This window comes from Fundulus heteroclitus, chromosome 18 (genome assembly GCF_011125445.2).
Source record: "Fundulus heteroclitus isolate FHET01 chromosome 18, MU-UCD_Fhet_4.1, whole genome shotgun sequence".
NCBI lineage: Eukaryota > Metazoa > Chordata > Actinopteri > Cyprinodontiformes > Fundulidae > Fundulus > Fundulus heteroclitus.
In genome coordinates this window covers 18,013,775-18,037,428 of record NC_046378.1, presented here as the reverse complement: position 1 = coordinate 18,037,428, position 23,654 = coordinate 18,013,775, and the positions used below count along the sequence as shown (strand labels likewise).

General features: G+C 38.7%; 2 protein-coding genes across 2 annotated transcripts in view; both read right to left on the bottom strand.

Moving 5' to 3' along the window:
* trarg1a (trafficking regulator of GLUT4 (SLC2A4) 1a) overlaps positions 1 to 8,140 on the bottom strand; it is a 28,975-nt gene extending 20,835 nt beyond the window's left edge. The window contains exon 1 of the mRNA XM_012877379.3: positions 7,114 to 8,140. Within this exon, the coding sequence (XP_012732833.1) occupies positions 7,114 to 7,524 (411 nt within the window). The 5' untranslated portion in view covers positions 7,525 to 8,140. The remainder of the gene's footprint in view (positions 1 to 7,113) is intronic.
* Positions 8,141 to 11,685: 3,545 nt separating this feature from the next.
* On the bottom strand, positions 11,686 to 19,718 carry aipl1 (aryl hydrocarbon receptor interacting protein-like 1). The gene is made up of 6 exons (XM_036150092.1): positions 19,496 to 19,718; positions 17,998 to 18,177; positions 14,011 to 14,199; positions 13,691 to 13,867; positions 13,433 to 13,574; positions 11,686 to 12,230 (listed from the first exon to the last, which is right to left on the bottom strand). Exons 1-6 carry the CDS (start codon positions 19,598 to 19,600, stop codon positions 12,031 to 12,033), a joined length of 993 nt encoding a protein of 330 aa, XP_036005985.1. The 5' UTR covers positions 19,601 to 19,718; the 3' UTR covers positions 11,686 to 12,030.
* Positions 19,719 to 23,654: the final 3,936 nt, after the last annotated feature.

Below are 23,654 nucleotides of genomic sequence, written 5' to 3'. Positions count from 1 at the left end.
AGATTGTTGTCGTCATCTTCCATCCATCCATTTTCTAAGCCGCTTATTCCCTCTTGAAAAATTAAATTATCATTTTTAGTTTTTGCAGAAATTCAAACAATTCTGCAACATTTGCAAATGTTCCAGCATCCCAGTTGATGACTTCATGTTGAAGGGAGATGGGTAGGGAGGTTTTAGTCACTGCAAACACATACTCAACAAAATAAATCTACTGTTGCCCAGTTTACCCTCACACTCCTCTTCATGGTACCAGGGGGCTGAACTCTACCTGAGCAGTGAGGTACAGGCCTATATTGGAAAGCATTACCAGTCTGTCACATATGATGTGCATAAAATAGTAACAGTAACCATTGAGATCAGATATTTTCATGCATTATATAAAAATACACATTCCTGTTTTTTTTTTATTGTTCGACATCAAATCAGATTAAACTTTTTCTGTTTAAGGTCATTGAGGATTAACAAGATTATTTGGATTTACTAAATGTTAGAATGATGAGGATGGCCAATTTTATTAACCTGACCAGCTAGATTGATAATGTGTAGCACTCTACGTTCTGCACATTATCGTTCTGGGACTGTTCCCGTTGAATCCTTTTGGGAAAGGCGGGACAACTCTCCGAGCTGATTGGATGAAGCGACACCTAGTGCCCTCCTACAAAAGGTTGGTTTTAGCCAGTCACGGTATCAAGTTAAAACCTAAGCACCGTGCGTCATGAGAAACCGCAAGAAGGTACGCTGGTCAATGCATTTCTTCCTGTTCTTCTTTCAAAGAGGAAAATTATGCATTCTTACCAAATAGATGTGATAGCAGCAGCTGCGCATGCGTCCTCCTGCGCTGCCATGTTTGTTTTGGTTCGGCTGTGGGCTCGTCAGCTCTTGGTTTCGTCACAGCGGGTATGTCCCGCCTTAAACCGTAATACTGCAACGTGATTGGCCCGAACTGTTTTTGGCTCGAACACAAACGGTTGAAGCCGGAGCGGTACAAGATGGATTCTCATGTGTTTGTGAACGCACAAAGACTGTGAGACTTCATCTTGTAGGCAAGGTTACGTTTTTTATTACTTTCTTTACATTTATAGGTATATATACATCTCCTTAGTATTTAGTAGAATTGCCTTTAAACTGCATGACTTGCGTAAATAATTTTGCATATCCTTCCACATGCTTCTCACAGATAGTTTGCAGACATGTATGTATACGCAGACAGACAGAATCAAATTTGTTCCAAGTAATTAATAGCAATAAATAATTATGATTAATTTTGGCATACCTAACGGACCTAAAAAAGGAAATGTTTAGTGTGAGTTACTGTCAAACTGTGAGAAAACTTAGGGTTATGTGCTTTTTTTTATACTGTGTATGTAAAAGTCTGGTTTTAGCTGGATGGATAGCCGCTTGTAGCATTACTAAGCCGTTTCAAGTAATTTCCTAAAAAGTCCTATAGTTAGTCTGTCATTATTCTGTTTTCATCTTTTCCACAGTATCTCTGAGTCCAGACAGATTCCTCTGATCTCCCTGCATTGCTATTATTATAATGTTCCTCTATTAGAAGTATCTGTTACACCTCAGCTATGGGAATTTTAGAACCGAGTAGTGATCTTACATTATATGGCTACATCGCCTGGTAACGGCCACATTACTGTTTATTTGATCACAATGAATGCTCTGTTATATCTTGCTGTGACTCACTTGCACTTATCTGACATCACTGCAATATCCCAGTCAGTTTTTCTAATCAAGTGATAGGAACTACTTTATGGCCATTTGCTGTCTCTCTCACACCCATCTGCCCTTGCCGCGAGTGATGTTTTGATCTTCCTTGGAAGGCCCGTATCTCCTTTCTCATACCCTCAGGAAAGAGAGAGGATGCTGATGGCAGCCACAGAGCCGGCTAACTGCAGCAATCTGCCCTCTGCAGAGAAACTAAATTGACTTCTCTCACCATCTATTGAGTTAGCGGCCAGCTCCAGTTTCTCCCTCCTTCACTTTTCCTTCTTCTGCCCTCTGTCAAAGCCTCTCCTTCTCAATACTTTCTCCACGAAGCAGACTTGTGAATGTCAGTGGGTCTGTGGTGATGGCTTGGGGAAATAGAGGCTGCCTTTTGGATACTGCCTAATATTGCTTTAGTGTATAGTGCCCACAGGAGTGACATTAAGGAACTAATGGGTTTCCTCCATTGATTTTGCTTTGTTCTTCCATGTATTTGAATCTGGCTTTACTACTGCATGAGAAGTAAAAAGAAAGATATTGTTCAAGGACTTCAAACACCAACATGACAGAATTACTACGGACAGCACTGTAACGCCTGTGCTTGTGTGATTTTTGAAAACATGAATGAAAAGCCAAACTTGTATTTATATTTCTTTTTTCATATGACTGTTGACTCACAGAACAGCAAAAGGTAAAGCAGACGACTTGGATTGTTACACCCTCTGACACAAAGTTTTATTCCATGATTTCAATTTAAGTGACAAATCAAGCACAATTCTCTTTTTTAGCCCCTAAATACATTTTGTTGTGTACTTGGAGTCTATAGGAGAGCAGAAAGTTTGATTGTAGTCTGTCCAGGAGCTGCACAGATATCTTTATATTCTCTTTCAGTCCAATTTTTCAAGCCATTCAGTTTTCTCTATTATCTGTGTTTTTTAAACTATTACATGGCAGTATTTGCTGCAGAGCTGTTAGACAAAGGTCAAAGACTTCCAGCTAACCAGTCTCTAGAATCTGCCATTTTTATTTCTTGGAGTGATTTTGTAGTTCAAGCTGAAGGTTGACAAGTGGATAAGTAAAAATGTTTGGTTGTTCAATACACTGCCCCCCGGCATACTACAAAAATGGCTGAACTGGGTCGAGTGGAATGCTCTGTGACCTGGAGGGGGATGGGGTGAGAAGTGTCTCTTTCAGATTTAAAGAGACAGTACCAAAATTAGTTGCTCTCAGACGTACCTTAGAACAGGGGTAAAAATGGGGAACGTGTGGGCAAATTAATGAGGAATTCAGACCAAAGCATTGCTGTTTCACTTTATAAAGACCACAACTAAATGATTTCAATGTGAAAAGGAAGAATTAAAAAACATGATATGTCCCTTTAAAGCATAAAAATCTGTGTTGATTAAATATCCAGACTTCTAAAATGCACATTTAAAGGCATCCATCCATCTATCTGGTTTGAATTTAGTTGTACGCTTTATTAAAATGATATTATTTTATAAATCAATGTACTTGAATATTACAGTTCATCAAGTGTATCCATATTTTTTCTGTAAAAGGACTATTAATAGAATACAATTGCTGTGGAAGTATACACAAATAACTGTAAATAAGGCAGACTCTCCTGACAGGTACTTATGCAATTTGAGAAACACTCTACGACTGAATCCTGCAGGGGTTTTAAACCAAGACAGATTGAGATGCAGGGAATATAACGATTATCGGTAACTAGAGTGTTAACCTGTGGGAATGCTGAACTCACGATGCTGTGTCACTTTTAGCTAGACTAGTCCTCATTGTAATCATTGAAACAAGCAGGAATAAAAGCCAAACTAAGGAAAACAAATAAACACAGTGGTGTCAAGACCACATCTGAGCAACCTGTGACCTGAAGAAGCAAAACCAAAATCTGATGTTTGTCACTTAAAGCATCTTATAAGAACTTAGGTGGAGCAGCAGGGAGTAGAAAAGGTGCTCTCTTGTCTCTCTTGATCACATCCTCAGTAGCGGAAACAGTAGCTGATACAGCGATATTCCCTGACAGCTATTATAGCTCTAAAAGGATTGAGTTCCAAGAAGTAGGTGATTAATTAAACATATTGTGACACGAAAATACTTTTTGCCCTCTGATGGACAGGTGATCTGTCCAGGGTGTACACGGCCTCTTGCCCAATGAGCGCCACAGATAGGCACCAGCCCTCAACCCCCCCCCAACAGGAAGATAAGCGAGAATAGACAACGGATGAATGGACACACAAGCATATTAGGATCTCAATCAAGCTATATGTGTAACCAACAACATCCTGAAACATAAATTAAATGTAGTTCAAAATAACTCAAAGCTTTAGATGTTAAATTTTATTTGGTCATTTATAGTGGAAAATGGTAAAATGTTTACTAGACTAAATGTTTACTCAAAACCCTGTGAACCTGAGGTGGCTGATTTATGAAGCAGTTTCCTATAACTAAGCCTTTCCACTAATCACTGATCAGCTCAAATTGGAGAAACTTTATCCCACTTCACTGTATTAAATGTTTCCAACGCAATAACTTTATTTATTTTTTAAAACTGTCCTTTAGCAGGAAAATTGGTGTAAGAGTTTATTTGTGAACCTATATTTTCTTCACCTTAGACAAACATTGCCACTCACACCATTTTGTATTCTTTTCAATTAGCAATGAATGAGTTAGAAAATAAATTCTAGGCTTTCACGTTAATTGATGAACACTTTGATCCACATATTTTAATACCAGAGCAATTGTGAAGACACTTTCATTTGCTTTCATTATACTGAGTATAGGGGGGGGGGGGGGGGGGTTCCCAAGGTCATCCCCACTTTTAAGATCCTTTTTACTTCTGTTATGAAATGAAAACCAGGTGAACATCAGTGAAGAACAACCACATTAATCAAAGCTGGGTTGTCTCTCGTTTTAATGACATTGGAAAAAATATTAAATGATTACATTTTACACTGAAATACTTTAAATTACAAGCTCTCCTGGCCCATGTTAATGTGTTCGTCACCCTTGCTTTTCTTTAATGATGATGATTAGATACTAGCCATTGAAATGATCTACATTTTAACAAGGCATACTGGTAATCTTCAATAGTGGTTAATAGGTTCTAACAATTGCTACTTCTTTGGGTAACAAACCATACCTAAAAATCCATCCATCCATCCATTTTCTAACACATCTATCCCTCCTGGGGTCGCCAGGGGTGCTGATGCCGATCTCCAGCTATCAATGGGCGAGAATTAAGGCGCCGATCATAGAAGAAGCAGAAGAAGAAAACAACCACTCCACCTCTGTTCATCAGTGACGACTCCTACCTCCGGTTTCTGGGCGTGGAGATGGAGAACGGCCTGACACGCAGAAGCAACTTCATCCAAATCACCAAGAAGGCACAGCAGAGACTACACTTTGTTAGATTACTCAGGAGCAACCATCTTACACAAAAGCTGCTGGTGTTCTTCTACAGGTGCTCCGTAGAGAGCATCCTCACCCACCGCCTCTGTGTGTGGTTCTCCAGCTGCACAGGGGCAGATAGGAAAGCACTCCAGAGGGTTGTCACCACAGCCCAAAGGACCATCAAGTACCCTCTCCCTTCCCTGGAGGAACTGTACAACACTCTGTGCCTTAGAACAGCCTCGAAAATTGTCAGAGACCCATCTCATCCACTCCAGACACTCATTTCTTGAGCTTCTGCCATCTGGCAGACGCTACCGGGCACTAAAAACCCACGCAGACAGGTTGGAGAACAGTTTCTATGCCGGAGCCATAGCTGCACTCAACACAGCCATCTTGTGACATTATTTTACAATGGGAGTGCAATACCTTCTATACTTTTAGTCTGTTTGTGTGCCTTTTACTTGTTATTTAATTTTTTTTTCATAACTGAAATTTGGTCTTAAATTTGCTCCCTAAGGATTGCATCCAATTTTGTTGCACTTGTACAATGATAATAATAAAAAAAACATTCAGTTGAGTTCAACAAGTTCAACAACTGTAATGCCAATTAATGCTAAAGTCAAACTTACTAGCTGGAGGAACTTTTTAACTCTGAAGCAGTTGCTGCCAAGAAAAAAAACAACACACAATTTAACATTTGTTTGGGAAATGTGTTCATATGCATTGTGTTAGATTACATATTTTAATCTTTTATGCCTTAACTAAATGTTCTTGTTACTTTTTTTTTATCAAGGGAGCACATGCCCTATGACTAAAACGATTTTAATAATTATTTAGAATTTAATGAATTAAGTAGAGTTACACAGAAATTGTCTTATTTTATTTAAGATTGATTTAGCTTAGCCTATGTACATACTTTCTATTCAGAAATAGTGGCTAAAATCTACTAAAATAAAGATATGTTACTGTTTTAATCCTAATCATTTCTTTTTTTTGTGTGTGTATACTTTTTTCAAATCCAAGATATTCTTGTAAATGAGGGTTCAAATGTGCTTTTCACTTGCAGTCGCTGTCTTAGGGTTAGTGATGCATGCAATTTGCCACATAGTTTGAGGCTCAGATCTGGAAATCATGCCCCAATCCCTGTTTTCAGTAGAAATTATAGTAAATAAACAGGTATCAAACAGGTGGCCCTTATTTCAGGACAACTACAGCAAATGTCGCACCTGCTGGTTTCAGCGCATTCCTCTCTGAAAACCTCAACAAAAATATGTTTTTTTTTTTCCAGAAATTGTCCAGAAAAACTGGGTGTTTTGTTTTCAAAAGTTGATTAGAGAGGGGAACATGTAGGCCTACAAAGAAGTGCAGAAAATGACTGAATACTCAACCAAAATGAACCAAAATCCAAAATATGAAAACAAAAGAAAGAAAGACATGGAAGAAAAAAAGTTCTATAACTGTTCTTTTTTTGGTCTATAGGGGCCACAGAGAGTTTGCCATGCCTTAAACCTGGAGTTAAAGCCACAAACCCTGTGAAGTACGTTGGATCAGGCATCGTGTTAGCGTAACCCAGGAATCATGGTAAGGCTTGAACACATGAAAATACATACCTATGCCGTGCTGAACAGAAACTTCGCTTGAAATGTTTTTTTCAACAAGAGGACGACTCCAAAAAAAAAACAAAAAAAAAAAAACATTAAACCTGAAACATTTTGGCTCCAGACCTTAAGGAGTGACCAGTGGATCATCAGGTGTTATGCTGGTGCCAATGTGAGGAAATCATCTGTTATTTGGATATTAGTTTATTTTAAACACATTAACATTATTTTGAACCCAAAAAAGAGTTTAGATCTGACTCCTAATATGACAATTAGTCCTATTAGGAAATTCAGGAATGTCAACAAAAAGCCAACTACTCCACGATCAGCCAACCATGCGCTTCAGCTGGCTTTCTATGTTTTGTTTGCCCATAAATAAAGCCCAACTCACCATAACGGAGTACACCAACGCAACAATACTGACGGGCCAGACGGGGCAGAAGCAGGAGAGGATGACCAGGATGAGGTAATCCTTGGGCCTCGGGGTCTCCGGGACGGTGGCGTTCCCGGTGGAGGAGCGGCTCAGGCTGACCCTGGACGGGGAGAGGGGGGCGGCGGCGGACAGCTGTCCGACGGAGCCCGACCTCATGGCGACGCTGTGGCCGTTCTGATCGGCCTCCAGGGCCCTGTCGCCGGCCACGTTGGCGGTGAAGGAGGTGGACATTTTCATGCCGTTCCCCCCGGGCTCGGTGGTCACCGCCAGGAGTTTCTCCGTCTCATGCTGGTCCGCGGGCGGGGCGCCTGCTCCGCCCCCAGCGCCCAGGCTGGACTTCTGGAAGTCGGTATCGGTGTTGATGGCCATGGTCTGCTCTCGGTTTTTTTAATCAAGGAATGTCACAAAAATTCCCACCAAAAAAAAGAAAAAAGAAAAAAAGTGCAGAACAGACTGGACGCTTGTTATGAGTGCGTCCACATTCCTTAAAGGGAATTAAGCTTTTTATATAGACTCTCTCAGGCTGGAGTTAACTCTAAATGAAGAACTCCTCCTGCGGTGAATACATAGATATATGTTAATTAGTTTATCTGAAACCTGGTGGGCTTTATGAGCTCAGATGCGACGGGCTCAAAACAAATGAAATCGATCATCAGAAGAAAAGCAAATGATGCATCCTCCTAAATCAGCTTCCTTCACCTTCATTGCCATCCGCTGTTTGAGTCATTTCCAAGGAGCCCCAGATCAGAAACCCCCTCCTCTCCTCTCTGATACATCCACCTATATCCCGCTTTAATCCAGTCCCACCCCGGTTGCTGTATGAGTATCTGTTAATTTTCTTTAAAAGTGCCTTTAGGTATTTTCCTCTCCTTTCCCCAACATACAAAATAAAAAGAGATGGAGGTGACGCGTTTCTCTCAAGGCAGACCCCCTACAGAGTCCCTGTTCCCTGCTCTCTGCCCGCTGTCTGTCAGCGCTGCAGAGGCGCTGGACTCTACTTGGGACCGTGTCAGCCTCCCACATTTCTTCAGACTACTTCCGGTGGATGAGCTCAAAGTAAAGGCTCAGCTTACTAAATTACTTTAGTCGTTATTTTCTCCACAGAAGTGAAAACAAGTCGTGATATAGCACAGAATTTACGTTTCTTTTTAAATCAGCAACCAGCCTCTAACGCTTGAGTCCTGTTTTTAAAAAAAGGCACATTACAAGGAAATTTATTTTACTTATTTATATAATTATTGACAGTAATATGTTTTTTTAGAGTAATACTGAATTTACTAAACATTGTTTGAGCAGAAGTTTGCCCCTGGCACTCCTATTTGTGCAAAGATGTAGGTCAAAATCTTAATTTCTTTATTTCTCAGGTCAATTCATCCATCCGTTGTCTCCGGAGGCGGAGACCATTGTTTGGAGACACAGAAAAACACACGACAAACAACCGGATCAATCTGGAGAGACTAGTTAACCTAACAGTCGTGTTTTTTGGACTGTAAGAAAGTGGAGTAGCCGAAACTTTATCAAAAAAAAAAAAAAAAGTCAGTTCAACTGAATCATATGGAGATATTACAAGTCAGTCACATACATCCCAATTGAACTTAGTTATCAAACAATGCAGCCAAGTTATTTTTTTTCCTTTATGTTGGTTAAAATGTTTCTACTGTGGAAATCCAGCAAATCACTCCTCCTGGATGAGCCTGTAAAAGCAGTTGCTAGCATGTTGACTTTGCGTCAATCCCTCATACCAAGCATGCATGTAGCGATGGTGGAGAGGAAAACTTCCTTTTAACAGGAAGAAACCTCCAACAGAACCAGGCTTGTGAACGGGCATCTGACTAAACTGACTGGGGATTTGAGGAGAAAAAGAACTGATGCACTGATCCAGGAGTACCTTCTATATGTGAGAGATTAAAATTATTGAATTATTATTGTCTCATACTATTTACAGACAAAGTTTAATAACAAGAACTAACTAACTAAATGAACAAACAAATAAATTGATTTTATAACAATCAGTTTATTAAATTTCAGGATGGCACGTTTTGAGGTTTACTATGACAACGTTAACAATTATAGTTATTGCAGGAAAGGATAATAAACAAGTTTCAGATCCTGCTTTTTTCATCCCGAAACACTCACGATGTTGAGGCTTTTATTTTGAAATGTCACTGTTTTTTTTTCACCCCCCGGAATTGGAATTGTACTTTCTTCCCAACTTGTCCTTAGCAGAAAGGATGGAGACGCAGGGGGGGCTGTGTATCCCCTCCTCTCCTCCACTTCTTCTTCCTCCTCCTCCTCCTCCTCCTCCTCCCTTTGTTCTCTGCCTCCCAGCATCAGCACCAGTGGTTTATGGAGGGAGGCCAGCAGCCGGATTGTGCTGCTATGCAGTTTTCCCCCTGCAGTTCAATGTTCGAGCGAGCCTTTCAATAGATGGACGCCGCTCCCGCACCACCAGTCAGCTTCATCTGACCGTGCTCTCTGAGAGCAGCCCCGAGGAATTTCGTAACAGCAATCCCGCATAATATGCTGCTGTAGGGTTTAGTTTTTTCAGAGCAGCTGCACCCTAAACTGTAGCCATTAATGCGCGTTTCGGGCACGAAGCAGAGTTTGACTCTTTTTGTGCACCTCATAACAGTCAAGAAACACCCACACGTGTTTGTGCTGACTTTAGAAAGTGTGCTGGCGATGCGTTTTATTTGTTACGCCTGCAGCTCCTGATTCCCCTCATTAGATGATGCACTATGCTGCATTAACATGGGCCTCATCCCTCTGGGTGACTGCTGCTGCTGCGCTCCTCTCAGACCTGTGCGAGTGGATGTGGATCTGATGGAAGGCATGGGGATTCCCTGAATGAAACAAACGCAGTCTCATGCATTATACCGCACAAATTATACCCCCCCCCCCCCCCCATAACGACTCTTTTCCTTTTGTTTCGTTAACATACAGGCTACATCAGTTCTATGAAAGTCGTGCTGTAACATTGTGATGTAAATAAGGAAACGGGAAGGGCGATGGTTCAAACAAACAGCTCGCTGTCGAAATCTCAATCAGCCCAAAGTCCATTTAGAATAAAGCAAATGGTGCTGACTCTTGAGGAAAATCTGTCCCACAAACTTCAGGCCGATGTGGGCTTATTGCGGTCAGCGCGCCCCCTGGTGGTGAGATGGTCGCCGTGCAAGGCTTTGAAGGAACTGCTTTTCACGTTGTTGAAGTTTTTTTTCTCTCTCTCTCTTTTTTATATATATAGATTTAGTGCTTCCAGCGGTTGTTTTCCGTGGTTGACAGATCTCTCCTGCAGACAGGTGGCTTTCACTCTAAGACTTGGTTACGTTGCTCTCTAATGTGCGTAAAGGAAACATATTTCATTATTTCCTTTACCACTAATGATCCTATTTATTATCCGTAAAGATAACAACAAAAACAATCATGATCATATTATGAGTTATTATTATTATTAGTAGAATCATGGGCCAGTGTGGGATTTTCATATCATGACCTTAAGTAAACAAAGCCCAACAACACAATTTTACTGTATAATTGGAATAAAAGAAAAAAAAGAAAGAAAAGTAACAATATGTTTAATGCTGCTAAATTAACACCAACTACCACAACTATAATGATTATATTTATATTACCTTTCTATTTGTATTTTTTTATTCAGATCCCGCTCAAAAACTGTCCATGCTGTTTTTGAGAATTAAGGTTTTCCAGACACATTTGTTTTATCTAAAAATGATTATATTGAGTGGTATCCGTCTTTTAGCCAGCTGACTAGCAGTACACACCCAGTCTATGCACCGCACCAGAAAGCCCTGGGCTCGCTTTAGGTGGCATCTAATTAAATGACTTTAATTATTATTTTTTGTATCCTTTTTGATCCATTGTATATACGAAGATTCAGTGTATATAACTGAATGCACCTTTCCTACTCTGCAACTTCTTGTATGAACTGATGTGGCAAGTGAATTTCTCCATTGTGAGATCAATAAAGCCTATCTTATCTTATCTTATCTTAAACACTTGGAGGAGAATGATGGAATATTTTGAAACTGTAACTTTTTAATACCTTTATAAACCCTGGTGCTGCATACTGGCTCATGCCTAATGTCCAATAGATGAGACTGTGTTCCAAAACCTGCTTATTTACTAGAATTTCATAGCTGCTTCAGCTTCTCAGTTTTTTTTTTTTTAAGTTCATTAGTTTATCGTCACTAAAAGAGACTTGCACTTAAACTGCAAGTTAGAAGATGCTGTCCTGTTTAGGTTGAAAATGTATCTAAATCATGCAAATACAAGACAGATTTTTAATTATGTAAAAAAAAAAACACACATGTGACCCACAGAAAAAGAGTGCATTTACGGATTCTGTTACGGACCATTTGATCTTTGAGTGGGATTTTATGTTTTGTGGGAAAACGTAAAATAAAAAACTTTTTTTTACCACAGCTCACAATTTACAGTTGTATGCTGTCCTCAAATAAATTTTCTTTAATGAACACATTCTCCATAGAGCAATAAAACACCTCAGATTTCAAAGTTTGGTACACTTTATTCAGTCTTGAGGATGTTTTACAACGATTTGAGAACTACACACACTTTCTAAAACAAATAGTGTAATTAATCTTTTGAATTTTTAGCTAACATTTGTTACAAGTTCACAACCATTCTTTTTTTTTCACAACCATTCTGAATTGAGTAAATCAAACATTTAAAAAAGTTTTAAAACTGGACACCGTGAATGAAAAGTGAAATGTCTCACCTTTTTTTTTGTTTTTTTTCAGATATGGGTGGTGCCTTTAGATCTGTGTAGCTCAGGTGGACGTTGAGGTCAGCGTTCACAGCAGTAAAGCGTAAACAGCACAGCCTTCAGTCACTGGGTCAAAACATGCCTTTGTACTTGTCCCTGTCCTCCTGGTTCTTCTCCTCCATGCGCATGTTGAGCACTGCCAGCTCCTTCTTCACAGACTTCTTCATGCCGGGGTCGAGGTCCAGCACCCTGCTGAAGTCCTGCCGGGCCTCTGCCTCATTCCACACCTCTTTGTGGGCTTTCCCTCGCAGGTAGAACGCCTTTGCAACGCCTGCAGGACAACCGAGTGAGGCGAGCATTTATTACACAAGTACTGTAATAAAATCACGTCTCTGAGGAGGCAACAAGAGTGTTCAAATGCCAAAAATGGATGGGGTAGACAATGTTTTACAAAAGCGTTTATACTCTTTGAGTGTGTCCACATTTTGTTAGACTGCTGTTTCTTCATTAACACCGCCTTGAACAAGCAAACGTATTCACCCCCCTCCCACCCCCTTGGCTTTCACCTATTTTGTCACATTGCAAATTTAATTGTTCTTTGAATCTTATTTTATGGGACGGAGCTCCAAAAATAGAGAAGTATATACATAATATACATATAACAAGAAAAAAAAATTAAAACTGAAAGTTTCCAATCGCCTATGTATCCAACCCCTTTTGCTATGAAGCTCTTAAAAAGTTCCGGTGCAACCAATTAACTTTAAAAGTCCCATAATTAGTAAAATTAATCCACCTGTATGCAATCTAAGTGTCACACGATCTGTCAGTATAAACATGCTTTTTCTGGAAGGTCTCAGCGGTTGCAGCAACTCTCGGAAAGAGGCGTCACGCCATGAATACCAGCGAGCTCTCCAAACAAGTCAGGGACAAAGTTGTCGACAAGTACAAGTCAGGGTGGGGTTAAAAATCTAAATCTTTTAAGTTCCCCTGGAGCACCATCAGATCCCTCATCTTCAAATGGAAATCCCATGGTACCACAGCCAGCCTGCCATGAGAGGGCCCCCCACCCAAACTCACAGACCGAGCAAGAGGGGCATTAATCAGAGAGGCAGCACAGAGATGGAAGTAACCCTGAAGGAGGTGCAGAGCTCCACAGCAGAGACCTGTCCAGAGAACCACAATAAGCCGTACGCTTCATAGAGCTGGGCTTTATGGAACAGTGGCCAGAAAAGGCCTAATTAGAAACTATGATTCATTCTCCTTCTACCCCATACTACTGATGTTGGTTTATCACATAACATTTCAATAAAATACAGTAAAGTTCTATTGACCCATTGTGACAAAATGTTAAAAAGTTGAGCGGTGCGAATATCTCTGCACATAGCTGTACGCGTGTAGAAACGTCTACAGAAAGCATTCCCACAAGAGACTGATGAGAGCAAACCTGCGTGGGCAGGCTTGGTTTTGGAAATGTAGGGCAGAAAACTCGGTTTTCTAAAAGCCTTTGCACCACTCAGAGAGGATTTCTGTCACCTGGATGCTGATTGATGATATCCGTGGTGTGCTCGATGACCTCGTAGTACTCCTCCATGCGGAGCAGACACTGGCAGTAGTTAAGTGTCAAAGTGTTGGCCATCTTCTCCAGCTTCAGCCATGGAACATCCCACGCTTTCTCCTGAAGAGGAAAAATATCAGAACATATAAGAAAAAAAAAAAGCATATGTAAACGACGGCTAATCTTTTGGTTCATAAGGAAACGAAGACAGGTCCTCCGTGAGATTCATTAGCTACCTTGGTCTGAACGTTCTTGATGCAGATGATGGCCTCTTTGTATTTCTGTGTGGCTTCTTGGTAGTGTCCCTGTTTGTACAGCTTGTTTCCTTGGCCGTGCAGCACAGGAACAGCCTTCAGCCTCTCCTCGTCGCTCAGAGCCCAGGACTCCCTGTTGTACTCACTGGGCTGCTGCACCTGTACATCACATACATACACACCGAGCCAGCAGTCCTGTCATTTCCACTTTCACGCACTGAAATGCTGACCATTAATGAAGCTGCATTCGTTTATGATTTTACTGGGGCTTCAAAGCATCCGAGTAGTCTGTCTCGTCTCACCCTCAGCAGCTCCAGGACAAAGTAGAGCGGCTTTGGCTCCTTCATCAGCTCATCCAGGTCATCGTAGCCCAGGCTGTGGTACGCAAACATGTTGGCCATACCGCACGTGTGGACCTGCCACTCCACGGGGTCTTTGCCCTCTGCAATGCGGCGCATGCTTTTGGACACAAGTGGATAAACGCCGGTGTGCTAAAGAGGAGAGAGGATCACAAGATGGCACAAGTCAAGAGTTTCCAAAATGTCAGGAGAAGATCAATGACATCGACTTTTTACTGCTTTACAGTTATCTGTCAACAAAACAATTTGGCATTAAAGTTTTAATTTTTTTAATTTATTTTTAATTATGATCAAAACAAAGAAAAACATTTTATAATTCAGATAGATAGGTCACAAGACTCGCTCACGTTTAATCCCGGTTGAGCAGGATTAAATGACCAAAACATGGTCAAGACTCAGTTTTAGTGAACGGAGTGAGATTAACGTTGAGAGATGAAGGATACAACAGATCACAACTATGCTGCAACTGAGAAACATCTTCTCACAGAGATGATTAGATCATCTTTAATTATGTCAAAATGTAACTGTATAGTCCCAGGGTTAGGGATGACTGTCAATGAACACCCTAGAACTCACAAAAAGTTCATTTTATTGTCCTGTTCATTTGCTGGAACCACGCAGAGCAAATGTTCAGCTACACTCAGCGGGGATTTTATTCATCATAGATTTTCCCTGCCTTTTTTATGTGTGGAAATGAAACCAACAGTAAAGAATAACTCAAATGGAACAAGAGGCATGAAAGTGTGATTTCTGTCAACATAAAATAGGATACAAAAAGGAAACGATGGAAAAACGTGTAAATATGTCAACAGCAATGAAAAAAAGTGGATGGGATTTCATTTCACATTTCATTATAATATTGTGACATTTTGCAAATTTTCGATCAATGATACATAGCCAAACAAAAATGGCATTATTTCTAATTGCTTATATTGTTCAGGCTCAATGGGAATGTTGCCAACACGCTGCTCTGAACATCTGATCATTTTTCTTTTTGAAATGACGGTAAAGAACTAAATCAGGGTTTCAGACCAAGCCAATCGCACTGCTTTCACAATTTATGTAATTAAATTTAATGTTTGTGTATTCTGGTTACCATGCACATCCTGTTCAGGTTGACGCATTTCTACTAAAGAAATCTAAAAAAGTTATTTCAGATTGGAAAGATTATCTCAGTCAGTGTTTATTGCAAAAAACATACCTCATCAAAATTTTATACACCAGAAAAAGGTGTAAGTTTTCTGCTTAATTGTGAAAAGATTAAAGTTGAGTTATAAATTACAAACAGAAGAAACAGGAGCAGAAGACCAGAATCGGAATGTTTTCCAAATAAAGATCAGAAATTTTCAGACTATATTCCAAAAAACTTCTAAAATAGCACTTAACGGGGTCAACAATGGATTCAGAAATGAGGAGCTTCACTGTTTTTGTTGATCGCTTCAAAATAAATTCTTTTGGACAAGCTTAAACAGAGTGTTTCCAATAGGCTGTTGGTCAACACCACAGCATTTTGATGTTGAAAGACCAAGTGATCCCCATGTAGACGAGAGCCTCTGTTATAAGAGAGAGCGCTTCTGCAGCATCTCAACGTAGCAAACCAGCGCTGAACCTCTCTGCACATCCTAAAGAACCACCATCTAACCGAAAGATAAAAGCTCATAGATCACAGTCAAGTCTCTTCCCCCGTGTCTAGAAGAAAAGATCTCCACCTTGTCATATCAATAGTGTTGGAAGCCATCAAGACTTATCCAGATTATTATATTTTTGTCATCAGGGAGCGTGAGTTCCTTCAGCTTTTCCCATACTTGTCCCATATCACCGTTGAAATTTTATGTGGGTCTATCTCTTGACTGTTTTGTCCTGTAATCATCTGGATCTTTTAAAATCTTTTCCAGTCTTACTCAGCCCAAATTTAGCAGCGATGGATCCTTTAACAGAACCCTCGCCGTTGCGTCTCAACAATCCTGCAACATTTAGAGACGGAGAGCGTTTTTGGCTTTGCTATCAGGCAGCCATGACGATATACTGCAAAAGCCTGATAGAACATGACATGAAAGCCATATTGATGCAAAGATTTAGCCTTTTTATGGCTAATGGTCTTACAGTTTTTGACCAACTGATGAAGAGCTGGTTGCAGGTTTCAATAATTTGCCAACTCTATGCTTTTGTTCTCTAGATTCTTTTTTCACTTTCATGCTCTGCTTTAAACCTTGGGTCCCATGAATTCAAGTAAAACCATTTTGAAGTTTAAGAAGAGTTATTGAAAGACCAAGAAAGGGCATTTTGGATTTTTCCACACTGAAATTCTAGGATTTGATCAATGATGTGGATTAAAATTATGAATTTAGTAAAGACTGGAGTCTTTAGCAAGCATGCGGAGCAGATCAGAATGCTAAGAGAGCAGCCATGGGCATGGGACTTGTTTTAACAAAAGTAGACAATGGCTTTATGAGTTTATAACTTATGTTACAATTCTTTTTGAGTCGTCTAAAATTTCACCAAGTTTTTTTTTTAATACAATTCACTAACTTAACATAGACCTTAATTAGACAATGCCCGTTTAATTAAGAAGCCGTGTTATCTAAAGTTAAAAAGATGCTTTAAGCTCCTCCAAATCTAATCAGAGCGAAGGAGGGTCAGTAGTGCTGATTCACCAGGAGTCGGAGCCGATTAGAGAGTGAGATCGTTGTGGATTAATGACAGGAAGCCAGAACCCATCTGTCTCTGACAGAGTGCAGGACATACTTACACAAAGCACACTATGACAAGATATAGACCAAACATTTACCTGCTCGCATACAGAGGTAAAATATGGGACTTATGATGGTTGTTTTTTCTTCTGGACGCTGGAATAAATGCTCTGAATCAGAGATAACTTATGCCACTGATAACTCTGGGGTGGTCCCCCAAAATCCACATTTATAACAGAATTTCAGATGATCATTAATGTTGTGATAATTTAAAGGGAGGTGGCAGGTATTCAAAGGTGGCTCACTATAAAGGGTAAAATGTAATTTAGGCAAAGATAAGTTAATGAATAAATAATTAAATACCCCCAAATTTTGTGAAGCTAGCCCTGTCATTTACATAATTAATTAATTCATTAATTAATTAAGACATTATTATTTTGTAATTTTGGCTGTCAACGCCCCTGGAGGTCATATAGGTGCCACTTCAGTAATATTACAAAGAATTAGAACACCTAAATATATGCTAGGAATCAAAACATACCCTTGAATCTGTGTTTTTGATCATAAACATGACAGACATAAAAATATAATAAAACCCTTGCAATCTGCTGTTATATAAATATATGAAAATAAAAAAATATATGTCAATAAATTAAATGGAATAAAGTACCAAATGTGTTCCTGCTAGTATGCACTCTTAAATAAATTCATGTTTTTTTATACGTTTTAAAAGTAAACTGTTTATTTATACGGTCCCCATTCATTAAAAAATATTTATAAACCACTTTATGGCAAGAAATAGATTCAAGTAACTTACAGAAATCTAAAATCAAAACATCCATCCATCCATTTTCCAACGCGCTTATCCCTTAAAATCAAAACAATTAATTATAATAAAGCAGTCAAGTTCAGCTTAGTTCAGTTTTCTAGATCACACATTATATTCTGATTCTTAAGGATGTTTTATAATGTATTTTTTGGACCATAAGGCACACCAGATTATAAGGTACACCATCAATTTTTGAGAAGATTTAAAGATATTTACGTGCGCCTTATAGTCTGAAGATAATACGGTAAAAGTGTAATAAATCATACTGGTCTGATTACGATTTTATATCTGCATTATGATCTCATACATTTTAGAATCAATTTAGCAAACATTGACATGAAAATAATCAAACTTCATAAAATAACAAAGATTAAAACAAAATTCATTTATGCTTTTTTCCCCTTCACTCACAATGATGTCGCACCAGAACTCGGCGACTTCACCGATCCTCATGGAAGACAGCAGGGTCTCCCAGATGTCGAGTTTGAACATGTTGCCAATCACTATCTCCATGGGTGTCCCCACCTTTTTGCTGTCATCTATCACCGTACGTTCGTCATCACACAGCTGTGTGCGGAAGTGGAACGTCACCTAGAACCATAAGAAGCAACAACTCAGTCAGGAGACACAGTCATTAGTCAGACATGTGGGGAAAATGTTGGAAAAGTGCAAACAATACAAATAACTGCATTGACCTCAGAATATGAGCAGTAACTGTGCAATACCTGACATTACGTCACTAAATTCATGAGCTCAGATGCTAAACAAAGGGAAAAGGCTCAAAACCATATATAAGTGATGTAGAGATGCACTGGGTTGTAACAATTGCCACCTGTTTCATGAGCCTTTGTGATATTTAAAGATCGTACATTAGAAATTAGCAGTCGACACTTACAGGGAAATATTAAAGAAAATGTAAAAACCACACACTTATGCAACATCAAAACTAGTAAAAATATGTAATATGGAAAACAATTTGTCTGTGTTTTGAAAAGGCTGTTTCAACAATAAATATTATTTTAGAACTTGTTGAAGTTTTGTCAAATGTTAAACAATGTTGAAAACTGCATTTAATTTGAATTTAGTAATAAAGTACCCCCCCCCCCCGTCCCATTTTGTATTGAACTGAATTGCGCTGAATTTAATTTAATTCAAAAACAGCCCTAGAAACATTGCTCTTCCGACAGGCTTGTATGCCCTCAGTCAACACGCATTGGCTGTAACTGTGGGCTAAAATGAATTTAATGAGCATTTTCTTATGCATCTTAATGAGTTTTAGATCCTAGGTAAATGTTGGCTCACTTGACTTAGCTTTAGCTAATTAGAGTTAGCTTGTTGAACTACAACAAGAGCTTCAAAGGAGATATTTTGTAACATAATCACTACAACAGGATCTTTATTTGCTCTCTCTCTCTCTCTCTCTCTCTCTCTCTCTCTCTTTATATATATATATATATATATATAAATATATATATATATATATATATATATATATATATATATATATATATATATATATATATATATATATATTTGTGTGTGTGTGTGTGTGTGTGATATTTTCTTGTAAATCTGCATTTATCTCCTGATCCGATGAAATTTCAGACAATTATAAGTAGTTTAAGAGGATTATTTGTCAAAAACACACTGCACTGTTTTTGTATCACATTGCCAACTGTAATGTAATAAATAGTTGAATTAACTTACATTTTACCTGCTATTAGATCAAAAAGGCAATTAGTTTTATTACATTTCAATTCTCATTCATTACTTTTCTAATAAAAGGTTTTCCCTGTCTTTGATTTAAAGTGATTCTATACGTAAAGACATATAGATAAGGAAAAAATAGCATTGTAGCTGTATCCGATGCATTAGACATTGTAAATAACGTTCTCAAACCCAACAGTACCTTAGTTCCAGTGATAAATTTGGGAAGATCTCCAGTTCCTCCGTGCAAGATGGTCTTCTTAATTCCCTCTGATCCAGTCAGCATTGTATCTCGCATATCCGACATGTTTTTATTTCTCCTGATTTAATCAAATTATATTACTGAGAGTATGTTGTGTGTATTATATGACACCTGCAAATACATTTGATTGACTTGGAGGTATTGCTTCAAATGGATTAGTTTAGGGAGAGATAATAGGATTAGAAACTTCTCCTCCTCTCTTTTTGTTCCACCGTCCCTCTGCCATTACCGTTTCAACTGGGTTTATCTGAACATTCGAGAAACATCCAGAAGCCAGACGACAATTCAACGATTTAACGGTTTCATACGTTACAATGCCCCTATCAAAGTCCAGATCTAAAAATAATCGGTAATCTGTAACATGACTTTATAATTGCTATTTACAAACGCTATTATGACAATCTGACTGAGCTTGATGTGTTGAGGAAATGGCAAAAAAGTGTTGAGATATGATTTGCATTAGGACTTGTATCTTCACTTCACTTTCACTTTATTTTTTAGTAAATTATCCAACATTAAACACAGGAAACAGTAAAAAAACAATGATAAACAAACAAACCCACAATTTACCAAAAAAAAGGAATAGGCTGAAGCAAAGCCTACCCTATTTTATACTTATAACCTTTACAACCTACCAGTTTTTTTACAGTACATATTTAAATATTCAAATCTACATAACATAGGATTTTATAATTTTACATTTTAAAGCCCTTTTAAAATTCACCAAGAAAGGACATAACTTTAAATCGTCATTCAGTTCATTCCACAGTTTCACACCAATAACTGAAACACATCTAGACTTTATCTGGCTCTTCTCTTTTGCACATTCAAATATAAACAAATGTCGCAAATTATATTTATTCTCTCTTAACTTAAATAATTTCTGAATACCAGAAGGTATTGTTCACTGCTTTATACATTATTTCCAGTATTTTTATACAAACAATGTCTTTGAATTTTAATGTGTTGCTTTGAATTAAGAGTTTATCAGTTGGTTCACGGTATCCCACCTTATTAATAAGCCTTATAGCTTTTTTTTGCAACTTAACTAACTTATCAATAATTGTTTTATTTGCATTTCCCCATACTTCTGAACAATAAGACAAATAAGGCATGACCAAAGAGGAATATATAATATGCAGGCCTATCTTGTTGTAAAAGGTGATTCTACAACATGTTTTTAAATATTTTTGAAAACTGTTACTTCTTCCTTCCACTTCACAGTTACAGTTGTTAAAAAAAAAAAAAAAAAAAAAAAACACGACACCCTTTTAAATGTGATCATTTTACTTTTAGTGGCAGAATGACACAAACACCCACAAAGTAAAAGACAGCGAGGTACCTAGGCTGCCATCCGTGGCGCCATCTTGACAATTTGTGCATCTCCTCTTGATCGTATAGGCCTTTATTTTCATATTATCAGTCTCAAGAGTCTGCTGCAGATCCAGTTTTAGCGGTTTTGGAGACCTCTAAGAGGTTAGGTAGTAACTATGTTTACATTTACACAGAATTACACAGAAACTTCCTCACACTGAAACAAATGCTAGAACACACACATCTTTCTTTAATGTACATAGTGAAGACAGTGCCTTGATTTTCATTCATCCTCAAGCCTTTCTATGGCCCAACTCTAACCCTAACCATAGTGCTGAACCCAAACCCTAACCACAAAAAAAGGGAGGACCAAAAAAAGGCCCGCCCTCACTTTACATCAAAGGCCTGACTTTATTAGTGAAATGAGCAAAAAATGTTCTCACTCAGCTGTAAGCAGAACACACACACACACACACACACATACCCAAGAGTTAAGGCCTGTCTCAGTGTAGCGACATGTGTGTGAGTGAATTGAGTTTGAGAGAGAGCAGGACCAGAAACACAAACAGGTCGGTGAGAGTCGGACATGGTTTCCATTCCAGAGGAAATTTCCTGGATTTAAGTGGATGTGGGGATCTGAACAATGCAGGGAATACTGAAGGATGGTGGAGGAGACAATTACTGCATGGACTCCATGACCTTGTCTATTAAACATCTGTCTCCCATATGGTGTGTGTGTGTGTACGTTGTAATTCAAAGCTTCTTTGTTGTTGGCTAACAAAATCTGCAAACAGTTTTAGGGCAGTTTTTTCCAAACGTCGGCCATTGTTAACGCCTTATTCTTTACTAATTGCACTAAAAAAAAAAGAAACCTATAACTGCACCGTGGCCTACGATCCAAATTGTTTTACAGCTTTAGGTCGTATCTATGCAACAACATGGAACAATCAGTACTTCTACAGGAATTGTCAGGCTCGCCTGCTGTTTTATCACTTGTCAGACAGGACCTCTAAATCCCCCCCCCAAAAAATTGGTGCAGCATAACTATGAGTTTTGCTCATCTGATAAACAGGATCAGACAACAATTGAACCCATACTTCTTTGAAACCTCTCCAAAGCAATGGGAAGATTTAGCACCCTCTTGTGGCAAAGACTGGTAGTGCAACAGGCCCTTTCTAATCCTACTGATTTAAAAACACTGCTAAATGGTACTTTGACATGTGTAAGGTCCAGAATGCTCTCCTTTGAATATAAGCCTTTAAGTGTGAAGAAGCTGAAAATCTTAATTAATCTCTCCCATTAATAGTCCCGAATGAGATCAGTAACATAATTACTAACATGGTTTCTCACTTTTGGAGAATTTCTGGCCCTATTCTTCCTTTGTGGTTTGGATTCTGTGAAATACTTGCAACAGGAACATGCAGTGAGGGTGCTTTTCTTGGATGACCTGTTTGAGTTGCTATAGTTACAGCCTTTTGCATCATCATATCTCCGAAGAAGAATGGAAAATGGCTTATCAGTCCACGCGTCTGGACCTCCACCTTTATTTATATACCTGAATGAGATTTCAAGAGGATGACTGTACCAGAGATCGGTGGCTTTAAGTGACCCCAACCCCTACCTGTGAGTGGAGTAGTTGGAGAGGTCACACTCGTGACGATGGTGTACGGTGTGACTGGTTTGTGCCTGAATGACTCACATTTCTTGCGTCACACCGCCTACATGTTTCCCTATTGCTTTGCTGCCTATGCAAGTCTCGGTGCTTTTGTTTGTGTGCATGTGTGTGTGTGTGTGTGTGTGCATGCATTGCTTATTAATATGTGCATTTACAATGCACCGTGGGAAATGAAATGGTCTGGTTTGCCAAACCTCATCCGCACGCACACACTCATTTCTAAGAACACGTTCAGCTAAAAGTAATCTTGTTTAGCTGAATGCAGAGCCTGGTGACCGTTAATATATATATTTATGTTTTCTTTTTTTCATAATAGGAGTGTTTAATGTACTGGTTCTGCTTTAAGTGAGTAATATTCTATTTGTGGAAAGTACAGTCATACAGTCATGGGGTTCCTAGGGAGGAGCAATTCACCATGTTAAAGCAATTCATTCATATACAAAACACACTGCGGTGAGCTTCTTCCATGACGCACGGCTTATACGCACATAGAGTAATGTTTATAGATGCGTAAACCTTTTCTGCTTCTGTGTGTGAACACGGCAACTACAGAGGTACCTTAGAGAGAGACAGAGAATCTCTTTATTTCTCTTTTAGATTGCCTTTTATATTTAGATTGCCATTAAGAGCTGATTAAGGATATAAGAATAAAGAGCAGCTGAGCTGCTAATTGGGGAACAGTACAGGGAGCTGAACTGGATAGTTTTCCAAGCGCTGCTGGAAAGAGATTTCAATTTAATTTGCATTGCATAACTGAAAGCTGTAAGGATACCTCTAACAAAAACAGTTTAGATTACTCCCAAGTCTAACAATGATTGAAACAGATAACTAATATACAAATAACATTTCCTTTATAAAGTCTTTTTTAATCTTTTTAGAACTTTTGGTTTTAAAGCTCAAAATCTTGGTATAAATTTAAAGTGGATTTTGCACATCATAGAAAATTGTTATGCTACTCTTCCAGCACACAGGTAGCATGACATAAGCATAACAACAAATTACATTTATAATCTATTGTCTAATGTCTAATTAATCAATCTATCTACTGTTAATATCGAAAATCTAGATCTAAATTTAAAAACCTGCATTTTTCAGATATGGCTGGAAACG